General features: G+C 37.2%; 1 protein-coding gene across 1 annotated transcript in view; it reads right to left on the bottom strand.

Annotated features, from left to right (window-relative positions):
• Positions 1–676: 676 nt before the first annotated feature.
• The window catches only part of RNF150 (ring finger protein 150), a 65,026-nt gene continuing 50,754 nt past the window's right edge, over positions 677–14,948 (bottom strand). The window contains exons 4-7 of the mRNA XM_026668814.2: positions 14,538–14,620; positions 13,851–13,947; positions 12,649–12,859; positions 677–2,192 (exon numbers count right to left, since the gene is read on the bottom strand). Coding sequence (XP_026524599.1) covers positions 2,074–2,192; positions 12,649–12,859; positions 13,851–13,947; positions 14,538–14,620 — 510 coding nt within the window. The 3' untranslated portion in view covers positions 677–2,073. The remainder of the gene's footprint in view (positions 2,193–12,648; positions 12,860–13,850; positions 13,948–14,537; positions 14,621–14,948) is intronic.

Genomic DNA, 14,948 nt, shown 5'->3' with positions numbered 1-14,948 from the left:
AATGCATAGTCTTCTGATAAAGAAGCAAAACTTCGATCAAATGACAATCTAAGATGGGGAGGACCTTTTGTGGCTACTGTCATTATACAGTTATTAAGAGTAGTTACTGATATGATTCAGGATCCATTAAGTAGATCTAGATCTACTTTTTGCTCACCTATGGATAAATTCTTAGGGTACTCTTCTACTACAGGAAGAAAAAACAGTCTGTGTCTATTCAGTTTATAAGTACAAGTGACTCTGTTACCTCTGTTTATCTACTGTGATTGAAATTATTATTTTTATTGTCAGAAGTATTAGCTTAACCTTTTGTGACATAAAATAAGATGAAAAGTCCTTCTTAAGTACTTTGATTAAAATACAAATTGCTCTTTTGCATAAATAGCACACCCCATTAAGCAATAGATAAAACAAAATCACTTAAATTCCAGCAGCTAATGGCACTTATTTTCAACATAAATTAGGGAAAAACACACAACTCTTAGTGAATTTGGTTTTGAACGTTTCAGTTTTAAATTGTGATTCAGAAATAAGATTACAAATAACCACCTTTTGATTTACTTCTAAAGTTATCCAGGTTTAGCCTACATACTCCCATCAGGAGCATAAACAACAATAAAAGGTGTTTGTAGCATATTTTCACACATCATAAGAAAAATGCCTGAGACTTTCTGAATAATTTTAAGGTGAATTTAAATGCAGTACAATCAATTTGATTAACAGGTATTTAGGAAAGCAGTTCATTCTTAGTACAATTTTATTCTTTTCTAGGAATGATCTCCCTGAATTGGATTACTGGTTATTTATCCAATCATGTTAAAATGTAGTTAAATAAAGATGAGGCTGTGTCTGAATATCCTTTCCCACAATTGTTGAAATGTTCCTTGGAAGCTTGGAAAACTTTCACTTGTAAAATCAAGAGTAACTAATAATGTGTTTTGAGGGGTAAAGTGATTTTCAAGGTATACCTTGTAGGATAAACAATCAGTCCATTGGTAACTACTGTAAACTACCATACCCCTGCTGCCTTCCTACAACATTTTTATTTTCTTTCCATCTAACCGCAAACAATATCAATACATTCCATTCACTCATAGGTCAGAAAGTTCTTGGGAAAGCTTTGTTTTAAAAGTAAATCTAATTTCAAAATCAATCACCATGAAAGCCATTAAGGCATGAAGAGTATATAGTGGTACAAAGGACCACATATATTGGTTGACCTTTAATTTCATTCTGATTGTTGTCTTCACGCTTCTTCTCACACTCATACATCAACGTCCTAAAGCTCAGAGTGGGACCCAGTAGGATTAAATAGCAATTTGCCAACCTCAATCAAGCCAGTCTCTGTTCTCCTGTCTGGAAGACCCTGGAAGCATAGATCTCCAAGGGCCAATAATATCTTAATAAAAAGAGTCTTCAAATCAAGTCAAAGTTGGAAGCACCATTTCTTCCTGAAGCCATGCTTTCTTCATGTAGAAAATGCCTGGCATTCATACATTTTTGTGACCCACCATAATGTTCAGATCTCTGAACTGAATACTTGAATAAGCTTGGGTTATTGAGAAGGAAGAAAAATAATGTTCATCAATGTCAGCTATAATCCTCTTATGGTATCCCTTTTCTTTCTTTTCTTTAAAAAACAAAAACAAAGGTGTGTGTGGGGGGGGGAGAGGACTTCATTTCAGTTATATGGTTCTAAGCCACCAAGCAAGGGCATATTCTTCTGGCACATGGATTAGAACAATACATTTTTCAACTTCCATTTTCAATGAAATGATCAAATGTAATTGATAATGAAACTGCATCCAGGCAGACACATCTGTAACTATTGCTTTTCATGACCATCCCAGAATGGAATTAACTGGAGTTCGCATAACGTTCTGGATGCCTTTGCAGGTCATACAGTTACATATGTGCATGTGTGTATATGGGTATTCATGTATATACAACTGACCCAAATCTTACATACGTGCACATATGTATATCGATAATTGTGTGTATCACAATGGATTTCTTCTTCCTGCTACTGCCTGTTAGTTTAGTAGAAGGATGTTTCGATGGTTTCCTTTTTTTTCAGGATTTCACCTCCTCGCAGTCTTGGTCAGTGGAAAGCTCCACATCAGAGAGTCCAACCTCCATTGCCATAATCAATGAAATATCTGAATCACTACTTACTGCTGGTTCTTGCTCACCTGAAAGAAAAAAGAAAGATTAGAGCCAGTCTTTCATCATTTAAAAATCATCTTCACACTTCTATTTCGTTCTTGTCATCTGATTTTAAATTTGGTCACCGCGTTACAAAAAAAGATGTTGAGTGCAAAGAAGAGCAACTAAGATGATTAAAAGCCAGGAGACGGAAACATATGAAGAACGATTGCAGGATTTGTGTTTAGCTAGTCTAGAGAAAAGAAGAACTTGGGGAGGGATTTGTGTTTAGCTAGTCTAGAGAAAAGAAGAACTTGGGGAGGGGGGACATGATAGCAGTATTCCAGTATTTGACACGCTGCCACAAAGAGGAGGGGGCTAATTTATTTTCCAAAGCACAGAAGGGTAGGACAAGAAACAATGGATGGAAACAAATCAAGGAGAGAAGCAACCTGGAATTAAGGAGAAACTCCCTAACAGTGAGGACAATTAACCAGTGGAACAGCTTGCCTTCAGAAATGGTCGGTGCTTTATCACTGAAAGTTTTGAAGAAGAGAGTGGACAGTCACTTTTCTGAAATGGTATAGGGTCTCCTGCTCAAGCAGGAGGCTAGACTAGAAGACCTTCAAGGTTCGTTCCAGCTCTATTCTAATTGAAATAAGAAAACCTGCCAAAGCATAAGTCCACAATATTTTTACAAGGTCAGCTCTTGCATTTGACTGGCATCATGGAGTCTATGTTTCCAAAAATATATAGATTCAGGACAAAATATTATTAGGATTAATTCCTGCATATTCAATTTCTCATACTGACAGCTACAATTTGGTGGCCAAAGGAGGAAATTTTGAGAGGACACACATACTTCTGAATCTTTAAGTTGGACACTCCTGATTTCTCCAATTAATCAATGTCTCCTAGTATTGGCTGTCAGAGGTAGATTGGGATACAATCTACAGTAAATTAATAAGGATGATTGATGTCTAATTGATTAATATCACAAAGTTAGTATAATCTTATTTCAATTTTTAAAATATATGTAGATAATTGTTCTGGTATTTGGTCTTTTTTGAAGTGAATGTGAAAATGCACTTTCCCAAAATTAATGATAGAAAAGTTAGGAGGTTCTTCAATGCCTTTTCACATAAAAGCTCAGTTCCTCTGTGAAACTTTATCCCAATGTAATGCTCTCCCCCACAATTGTTTTGATGTGATGCCTGAGAAGAAATCCGCTAACATCTCTGTTCAATGGCTAATGAAACCACTTAGTTCCAAAACTCACAAAACATTTTCTCTTCCAACTTGGGAGAGAAAATAGGCATTTGTTTAATACCTATTAATCTTTAAGGAACAATTGTGCTTTGCAGAATATGCTTTGAAAAGTATGGTTTAGGGCATTTATGATGAATACCACAGCTATAATTATGCCTAATGAGCAACCAAGGCAAATATTTCAGTACAAACTTCATATATTTCCTATTTGTTGCACAGCTTAGTTTACAGGCCATTGTTTGCCCCATTTCTAGACATTTTTTAAGGGCAACCTCATACGGGCTATATTGCAACAATCAGGATGGAATGTTACCAGCAATGTAGTCTACAAGAAGTTGGCTTTGAAGAATCTGGAAATTACAAGTGGTGAAAATAATGACAAGTAAATCACTAGCTGTACAATTTATTATTGTAAAATTAATTATTAAGCTTATAATTGGCCACAGCTGGAACCAGTAATTATATAATTAAAGTTTTTGCCACAGCCACCATTTGCAAATCCAATGACAGTACTTGCTCTTTCAGGGGGCTTGCTATCCCATCCAAATAGGCTAAAACACAATCATCTTATGTCACGGCTCAGAATTCAGACTCTGACAAAGCTGCTCTAGTTGAACCTGCAGAATGTACACTTCAAAAATTACCTAGCCAGGAATCACTTGAAGCTGATCAAACACAGGACCATCAGAACAGCCGGAGTAATGAGATGATGGGGTATGAACCCCAAGCCCTCAGACTGTGAGTAGAGTGCCAAGCAAGGAAGTAATCGTCTTAATACCATATTTCAGTAGACCAGATTGTCCTGATAGACCGGTTTCACCAGAAAAAAACTTTGTCTTGATTAAAGATAACTTGGTCACAGCCCTGAGCCATCTTTGTCTGTTTGAAAAAAATTGTCGATCTCATGCTTTAATGTGTTGTTCCTGTGAATGCTGCTTATGAACTCTAAAAGAGAATTGAATTTCATTGTTCAAATCCAACTTCAGATCTAGGGATTAAATCAGATTAAATATTACTATAGCAATTTACACTTGAATGGGAATTTTAAAGTACATTCTGTTAATTATTATACATATGTTTATAACAAACTATGCTAGACTATATATATATGATGACCAAGATACAAACCTATTTATTGACATTTATAGCCAAAATTATAGACTCAAATGGGTGGGTTACAAGGAAACTTGAATAGCTATGAAGTTACTCCTATTTCATAGCCAGTAGTAGCAACTACACCTCTCCAAAGTAATACAGTTACATTTCTTTCCTTCATTGAATTTACTCCATCCATGTTATTGAGATCTTCAGGATCAAAGTTAGAAACTATCAACAAAGCCCCACCAATCTCATGCAAGTGTCCACTCCACTGCTTTCAACGGAACAAACATCCATCTTCAAATTTTCCTTTCCTTCAATGGACACAGTTGAGTAGCTGATACACAGTACACACTACTCAGGAATTATTGACATCCACAGTGATTGCAATCTGGGCTTTTTAGGTTCATTAAATAAGATGGGCATAAATGAATTTAAAGCTGACCTTGAGGAAGGTATTAACAAGCCATGAATGGTAGAAAGAAGGATGGAAAGAAGAATTTGTAGAAGAGATTTCATAGTCCTGAGAAAAAGGTAAAGCATGAGGGGGGAAAAAACCCTATAATAATCCCACTTTGATCTGTTCAGTATAAGATGTGACAGAGAGAAATTAGATGAGCTTTCAAAATGTTGTTAACAATTACAAAATAGCATTCCTGGAAATCCTGCAGTGTCCGTTTCTTGACTTGGCTTATGTTGAAGGACCGATATCCAGACACCATTTCTTTTCTTTCTCTCCTCAAGCAACTGATGTAAGAGGTCCCTTGCATAAGGCATGGACATATAGAGCTTTCTACAGCTGAAAAGGACTAGTCTTTTTCATCATCCTTTTCATGACTAATCAAACTGCGACCAGATATAATATGTACATTAAAACCTTTTCCAGCCAACATAGTTCACACAGTTGAAATATTTGATAAGGTGCTTTCTTTCAGCATCTTAAGTGGGAAAGCCTGACTGGAAGGAAAAACCTCTCTTTTTATATTGGTTTGCCTGCATTTTTTTAAGGCAAGAGAAAGAAATTGAACCTTGGGGGGGTGCCAAAACCTTTTTTATATAGATGCATTAGGGAGCAGCATTATGTTGACTCAGATTCTATATTCTACATTGGAAATGGACATAAAACTAATAATATAAAATATGTTTTAAAACAAAGGAATTGCCTTTGATAATTTATTTTTTAGAATTTCCACTGCAAAATTACTAACAGTCAATATTCAGCAACAAAATTTCATTTTAAATTCCACAAAAGGTTCTCTTGGGAATAATTATATTCAGGACAAAACTATGCTCATAGCTCTTCATGCTATTTTCAAGAACTACAACTCAGTCTCATAATGCACACCCACATACAAACCAGTGTGTACCCATGTTGGATCATAGTTACTGAAACAGTGAAAAACAGAATGCCAGATGCATAATGTCAATATGTAAATGCAACAATCCACCAGAAGGTAATTATTTGAATTTTTATGCATATAACCTGAGTATACAAGTGGGCCTTTAACAAAATGCCACAATATGGAATTTTTGTATTTCGTGTTCTACCCACTTAGTTCCATTATTCATGTTTCCCTCCCACCCAAAAATCAATATTATGTAATGCTTGTTTCCAGTTTCTATCTGTGCACAGCTCTTCTGTCTTTTATTCTAGTCAGTCTGTTTCATGTTGCCTGGTTTTTATTTTTCCTAATCATTCTACTCCATGCTACATCTATAATTTTTTCTCCTGTTTTCCAATATCTCACCATACTATTTTTTCAATTTGATTATCAGTTCCCTTCTCTCAGACTTATCAACATTTTATTCCATTGTATTATTATTAAAACGTTTCCTCCTTTTATGTTTTTATTTAGATATTTTTCCATCTTTTCTCTTCTTGGAGTTTCCCCTGAATATAGAATATTCTCTATTTTATCCGTCCATCTCTATATGCATGAGATGATTCTATTAATTTAGTAGGAATTTAATAGGAATTGTGGTTTTTATGTACTTTAGAAGAGGGGTTCCCAACCTCCAGTCTGTGGACCAGCACATGCCAGAAACCAGGCCGTGCAAACAGGTGAAGCCCCATCCAGGAATACAGGCAGCACATGAAACCATGAGCCCTACAGTCTGTGGAAAAACCTCTCTCCATGGAACCGGACCCTGGTACCCAAAAAATTGAGGGCAGAGGTGGTATTCAGCAGGTTCTCACCAGTTCTGGAGAACCGGTAGCAGAAATTTTGAGTAGTTTGGAGAACCAGAAAATACCACCTCTGACTGGAGATTTTACAGTATTTTTCCCCTGCCACGCAGAACTAGTAGTAAAGATTTTTGAATCCCAGCACTAGGCTCTGCCTTAGAAAGTACATCAAGCTGATATATTTTGATAAGGACTATAAAAATGCATCAAATACTAAAAGATCCTTAAACACAGAAACATGATATGCATAGAATACTGGAGGCAAACATTTTGGATCAGCACTTTGCATTTCTATTCTATATAAGATGTATAATGTATAATGATATATAAGATGTATAAATGTATAATGAAATCTATCTGATTTAAGTAAAATGTATAATGAAATCTGATCTGATTTATGGTGCCATGCCACTACAGCTGACAGCCAGCAAAAGGAAATTGCAATGCAATGATATGTATATTAGCAATAGTTTATATCACGTATGCACAACTGAACACCTTGGTATGAGCTACATGCCAAACTAGTAAATGCAGTTATTGCTAACATTACACTGTACCTGAGCCAAATTTAACATTCTGTAACCTTGAGTTATTTATGTAGATCTCTGTGCAACAAAAAGCCACATAAATGATTTCAGAAATGCAATGAGAATAAATTCAACAATGTTTCTAGTGTGTATTTGAAAGGGCACCAAATTACCATTTAAATAATCCTTATATTCTGAAGTATTATGAGCATTATTAGGCGAGAGCAAATTTATCTGGAGTTTTTTTTTAATCGCTAAAAAAAGGAGAGTGGTAAATTATTTGTTATTTACCTGGGATATTGTTGCCACCAATGACATTTCTCCTTTAGCTAATTTGAAGTCAGAAACTATCCAGATATTACCAATGGCTATCTATATTCCACTGCGAAACATAGCCAATTAAACCATTGAATGCTCTCTATAACATAAGCATACAGGCCTTTCTTATAGACTGTTAGGTTTAAACAAGACGATTCATTTCAGTTTAATGAACATCTTGCTTTATATATGTCATGCTTTGTGTAATGCTACTGACAGTTTGTTAGTTACAAAATCAGCATTTTTGCCCTGGGAAAGTCTAGTTCCCAATGTATCTTCCATAGGGAGTACACTTATAACTAAGAAGTTCCAATATATTCAGGGACATATCCCTCTGAGTAAGCATAAATATATGCAACATTACTACTTGTTAATGTTATTTTAATTAAAAAAACAGAGGAAAAAAGGATATGCACCCATTTTTCTCCAATTCAGCAGTCTCCAGATGTTAAGTCTAGAATTCCAATTTATATATATATATATATATATATATATATATATATATATATATATATATATATATATATATATATATATATATATATATATATACATACATACATACATACATACATACATACATACATACGTGTTTCTCACATAATAAGGCCGGGCCTTATTTTTTTTTGACCCCGAAAAACGGCTAGGGCGTCTTTTCGGGGGTGACTTAATTCTCCCCCTTGCATCCTCGGGTGGGTGGGCGGGCGGCGACAGCTTGGATATTCGGGAGACCTTCGGGTTCGGGCCACCGTTGCTTTCCCTTCTTCCTTGCTGCCGCGGTGTTTGGCGCAGCCACGTGCGGCCAGTCAGGGCTCCTCCCTGCAACCGGGCCCTGAGGAGACACTTGGCTTCAGGCGCTCCCGTCTTCCCTTTGCTTTCGAAGGTAAGCGAATTATTTTATAAAGCCTCCCCTGCCCGAGAGGGCAGCCCACCACGTGGGGAGGCTAATCTCCCGGGCCTCTTCCGTTCCTCCCGACCTCCCTACGCTGCGCGCCTCTGACACGCCGCCGCTCTTTTCAGCCCAGCGAGCTCTTCCACCTCAAAGAAAGGCCAGGTGGGCAGCGGGTCTGAGCCGCTCGCAGCGAAACAGCCACCACCCGTAGCCCGGCGGGAGAACGAGCGAGGTTAGCGCCCGCCAGCCCGGCGAGATTTGGGAACGAGGGCAGGAGGAGGCACGCACACCGCTGCTCACTTTCCCAGCTTTGCCCAGCCCTTACGGCTCTGGCGCGCCCTGGCGGGCAGCGAGCGCCTCCCGCCGGACCCTCCGCTCATCCTGCCAGGGCCGCGCCAGAGCCGTAAGGGCTGGGCAAAGCTGTGGGAAAGTGAGCCACGGTGTGTGCGTGCCTCCTCCTGCCCCTCGCTCCCAAATCTCGCCCGGGCTGGCGGGCGCTAACCTCGCTCGTTCTCCCCGCCGGCTACGGGTGGTGGCTGTTTCGCTGCGAGCGGCTCAGACCCGCTGCCCGCCTGGCCTTTCTTTGAGGTGGAAGAGCTCGCTGGGCTGAAGGGAGCGGCGTGTCAGAGGGCGCGCAGCGAGGGAGGTCGGGAGGAACGGAAGAGGCCCCGGGAGATTAGCCTCCCACGTGGGTTGGGCTGCCCTCTCGGGTAGGGGAGGCTTTGTAAATAATTCGCTTTACCTTCGAAGCAAAGGGAAGACGGAGCGCCTGAAGCTGTGTCTCCTCAGGGCTCCGGTTGCAGGGAGGAGCCCTGACTGGCCGCACGTGGCTGCGCCAAACACCGCGGCAGCAAGGAAGAAGGGGCAGCAAGGGAGAAGGGAGAAGCAACGGTGGAAGGTCTCCCGACATGAAGTGCCCCACCAACGCAGGCAGCACCATATCCGGGCATGCAACAAAAGTACTTACTAACGGCAAGCCCCCCGCTCTCCCCCATTTCACATGTTTAATATGGGGCTTAATTTGGGGAGGGGCTTAATTTGATTTTATGCCAATAAAACATGGTGGGGCTTCCTATTGGTGGAGGCCGTATTGTTGGAGAAACACGGTATATATATATATATATATAGATAGATAGATAGATAGAGAGAGAGAGAGAGAGAGGGAGAGGAGAGAGGGAGAGGGAGGGAGGGAGGGAGAGCAGTTTTTAAAGCTGTATTTTTCTGCCAAATAATTGAAAGCTGGATTATAAAAAAAATCCAATTGCATTTATTACTTCAGCTTTTCCTATAAAAGTCTAAAAACAGGCTTTCTTATTTTCCACATGGAAATGTTATTAATCATATGAACAGCTGGGAAAGCAAGAATAAGAAATTCCAAAATAGGATTATAACTGGGTTGTTTTTTTCCTTTGAAAAGGAAAACCATCTCTGCAACCATTAGAAACTACTGAAACTATATTTTTAAGACTTTTTAGTTTTATGTAAAGTGCCTTAAAAAGCAATATATTTGGACTTCCTTTGAAAGGAACTAGCTACCATCTAACAATCCTGCTTTTATAACTTTATAGATTGGAAGGACTGTTTGAAAGAGCCTGAAACCTATATAGCCTCTGATCTTACTGTGATGGAATCAAATTTATGTCATGACAACATCAGCAGAAATTGAAAATGAATGAACTCTTGAGTTGATATTTTAGAAGGGCAATGACTTGTGTTGAACTCTAAGCACTGTAAATAGGCAACGAACTCCAGCAAGTTAAAAACTAAAATATTTGCTATAGCTAAAGCTCAGCATTTCTAATATGCAGTTTTGGAAAGGATAAACCTTAATTGCAAAGAACTAAAGTGGACATGGTGGCTCAGTGGCTAAGACGCTGAGCTTGTCAATCAGAAAGGTTGGCAGTTCGAATCCCTAGCACCGCATAATGGAGTGAGCTCCCATTACTTGTCCCAGCTTCTGCCAACCTAGCAGTTTGAAAGCATGTAAAAATGCAAGTACAAAAACAGGGACCACTTTGGTGGGAAGGTAACAGTGTTCTGTATGCATTTGGCATTTAGTCATGCCGGCCACATGACCACGGACAGCGTTGGCTCTTCGGCTTTGTAACGGAGATGAGCACCGCCCCCTAGAGCCAGAAACAACTAGCACATATGTGTCAGGGGAACCTTTACCTTTACCTTTAAAGTGCTGCACAACATAATCCTTCATAAAACAGTAGATCACATAATGGACTCAAAATCAGTCTTCCTGAGAAGCCAGCAACATCAGACTTTGCCTCTCCTTGATGCTCATTTAGCAGCTCCTGCATCATCCTGTTACATACAGGAAGCCAGGCCATAGCAAATTTAGCCTTCTTCACTATTTCAGCCATTTAAATTCTAGCTATTCGTAGGAAGATATAAGAAAAAGATAGTCCAGCTGAATTAAATTTTACAGACTGCTATTAAAAGTTCCAGATAACTATTTTTTAATGTTTCTTTTTAATTTTAAGCCTGAGGATAGACACAATCTCTTATTGATCTTTAAATTATGCTGGAAATGTTTATGACTGGATACTAGGTGCAGGTAGTCCTCATTTAATGACCGCCTCAGACAATGATCATCCGCAGTTATGAAAAAATACTAATTCTTGATTGGGGTATTTACTGCTTGATTTTTGATCTGATGTTAATCTTGGTGTTAATTTATACTCATCTGAGTGTTGATTGCTGGTGGAGAAGAGTTTGGGTCTTTTTATTCCCTCTTTGGCTTGTTGATTGTCTTTTTGCACTATGTTATTTATGCCACTATGTCTATTGTTGGCCAATTTGTTAGAGGGCCAGGTTTCCAGGAATTTTCCAGCATTTTTGAACTTGTCTTGGTGTAGGATGGTCACAGTTTCCCAGCTGAAACTATGGTTAAGTCTGTCTATATGTTGTGAGATTAAGGAGTTGTCATTGTGTCTTCTGACTGCTGGTTGGTGTTCATGGATGCATTCTGCTAGTCTTCTGCCTGTTTGTCCTACATTGGCTGTTGCAATCTTTATACTATATGTTGTGGATGACTCCTGTTTTTTTTCTTTTGAGGCTGCTAGTTCTTTTGGTTTACTTAGGATGTTCTGGAGGGCTTTAGTTGGTTTGTGTGCTATGCTGATGCAATGCGGTTGTAATAGTCTATTGGTGTTTCTGAGACATTTTTGATGTATGGCAGTGTTATCCTTTTTATGCCTTGTGTTGGTTGTGCTATATTAGGTTGAATGGTCATACACTTTTTGATGAAGATTCCTTTTTCTGTTGTTCAGGCTTGGCATAGTATCTGTCTAAATAGAGTTCTTACATCGGAGCCATGAAATTATAATATTTAAATATGAAAAATAGGGACAATAGTAAATAATCCTATTAACTGTAATTACCTGAATTTTAATAAATTCAATTTTGCTTTTATGTTGCCTCCAACCACTTATTCTGACTCTTTCTGCTTTTTGACTTGCAACCTTGGTGGTCTAATTAAGCACTCAAGTTTTTCCTCTAGTTTTACAACCTTGCCTTAAATAAATAAGCAAAGTTAAACTTGGTGAAGTTCTCTTGCTGCCAAAATGTGTCCTTCATCACTGACTTGAATCACAACCAAGAAGTACAGAGAACAGGAAGAGTTGGTGTTTCTTATTAACATTCCCTTTACATTTCTATTTTCTCCAACATACATTATATTGCAAAATATTGGATTATTCTTGGTCAGGGATGCAAAAGACCATCAGATATTTATAAAAACATGTCACAATTCTTAAGCTTTACAAATTATTGCAGGCAGTTCCAAGTTTAACCAATATCACAACTCTAGTCACGATGTTGATATATCTTGCTGCTCTGATATATGAAAGTGAAATCTATTTCTAAAAATATTTCATAGGTGAGTAACTTTATATCCTCATGTCTTCATGTAAAAAATTATTTTTCATTATAACAGCATGATCCCAGCCAATCAGCAATCATATGCTGAACATGTTGGTCCTATGGTTCCATGCCACTAGTGAGATTTTGAATTAATATCAAGGGCTGGGGGGGAAGAATTGTAAATGAAAATTCTATGAAAATTCTAGTTCTATTGAATTTTTTTCCAACTGGAATCCAGAGGATCAACTAACTGAAAATATTTCAGAAAAGCCACTTTATGTACTTTTATGAATTGCATCTGTAATGCTTTATTCAAAGCCAAGAGATCAATGGGGACTTACTGCTTGTGGTAATGTTACTTTCCACAGCCTGTGGAGCAGGATCTGCATCCTGAATAACTTGTAATATTCCAACTGTCCGGATAGGAGTATCCACTGCTATGGAGCTTTCATTCACAGTGATATCACTAGCTCCTGTAATCTGATTGGTTGGGGGCCCTCCTATAGATGCTTCAAAATCAGGAGGGATGTCATCCATGCAATCTGCATTAGGCTAAAAGAAATAAAAAAGAAGACAATCAGAACTGGGAAGAAACTTTGCAAAAATAATGTTCAGGAGCAATATCAATTGAAAAGATTTCCCACTTCCCCCAAAACACCCCTACAGTTTGATATGTGATTCCATCTTTATATATTCCATATGCTATCAGGAAACCTATCGTTAACTATTTATTTTCATTTCATTTTAAACAAAAATAAAAGTTGTTGGGAGACTATATTAATTTATATATTGAGCTGAAAATAAATGGTCGTATCAGAAATTTGTCAGGATAGATTTTTATTGAAAATTGCCTGGGATTAAAACACAACTCAATTTATCAATATATAACATTTTTTACATGAATTGGAATCCAAATGATTTTATACTTACTATGGCCATTCCTTTTATTATTATTTTTTGATGGCCATCTCTTCTCAATAACACACTACATGTGTGTTAGCATTGATTCAGTTAAAAATATCAAGAAAGAAACACATATAAAAGAGCACTTTTAAATCAAGCAAATGCAATCTTTAACTTTTCAATACCAGTCGACAATGAAATAATCTTCCTCACCTAAAAGGCAGAAGCAACTAGTGTTTTTTGGAACAAAACTAATCAAATCCAAGCTGTTTGGGAATCAAGAAAAGTTATAGCTCAATACAGCTGAAGGGATTCTGTTTTTCTTTCTACAACTCCTTTTTTTCTGAACCTCCACTGCTTTAGGAAACTCAAGATTTAAGGAATTTGTTGTGTTTTAAAACAGTGTATCAGCTCTTACACCAATACCAATGCAGATGGTACCAGTTTTAACTAGTTTCTCCATTTAAGTTTGTAAGTACACAAAACGGCCATAGAATACTTGGGTCTTTTATGCTGCATTGGAATATATTTCGTGCTTTTACTTATAAATAAGTATATTTGACTTGCTTTTCATCATAAAAAAGAATAGTTATATTTGCAGAAACACACTTTTACTTACTGTATTACTTGGCATGCTTACCGGAATCCCTAGTGCTTTTAATATGTTCATTTTACACATAGGACAGGTACGATGATCTAGGAGCCAGGGATCTACACAAGATTTGTGAAATAGATGCCTATGAAATGGAGTAAAATTATATTTAGTTTAATGGGATTTTTTTCTACAAGTCAGAATTTTCAAACATTAAGTTGAAATAATTTGTTTGGCAATATAAAGAATCTTAACTAACAATATATTTGTGTAGCAAACTATTTTATCAACAGAAAAAGCTAAAAATGAAGTCAGAGCTGAAAAACAGAAGTGTTTTGGAGTTAATTATGAAGCAGTATTAGAGTAAAAAAGAACAAAAAAGGTTGATAGGATAACTTTTTAAAAAAATATATGGACATCACTTTTGGATGTATGTGAAAAACAGCATAAATAAACAAATCCACTGTCCATAATAACAATTCCAAACTTAGATATATATAATAAAACATTGTATGATAAAGAAACAGTTCATTGTACTTTATTTGTGACACCAGTGGTAAATTTGTCATAAAGGTTAAGACACATTTATACTCATCCCAAATATTATCCCATTACAGAACAATAAATATAAAACCTCTATATCAAGCAATCTAATAAAACTTGGAAAAAGATTCTGTTTCTTAAAATCAATTACTTTATTAAAAGAAATTTGTTGGGATAATGATAATAACTTACCGGCAAGGTAAGATCCTTACAACATCATTTGGTTTGTAACCCTCAATACATACTGCACAGTTGTCAAAATCAGACTCAGTTTCCTAAAAAATAATAATTCTAATCAATATTTTTAAATAACAAAAATGCAAGTTGAGTAAGAGAGATGTGCTCACAGAGACGCGTTCTTGTTGATGTGGCTAATATCGATGTGCAAATGAATGGCAGTAGGATATAAGTATCCTGTTTTTCCCCCCCTTTTTGTCCATGTATATGGATAGTCTAAACTCCAGATTGCTATGAAAATGGTAGCTTTGTGTGAACCTTCTTTTGGTTTATCCATCTTCTGACCAGTCTTTACTCACTCCGTTTTGTAGTTGCAAGTAAAAAACTTTTAGTTGTATTTTTTATTATTATTTTGTCCTTAATATT

The sequence above is a fragment of the Notechis scutatus genome, chromosome 4 (assembly GCF_049901735.1).
Source record: "Notechis scutatus isolate UNSWTSFEM ecotype Mainland chromosome 4, rNotScu1.2, whole genome shotgun sequence".
Taxonomy (NCBI): domain Eukaryota; kingdom Metazoa; phylum Chordata; class Lepidosauria; order Squamata; family Elapidae; genus Notechis; species Notechis scutatus.
This window is presented reverse-complemented; position numbering and strand designations above follow the sequence as displayed.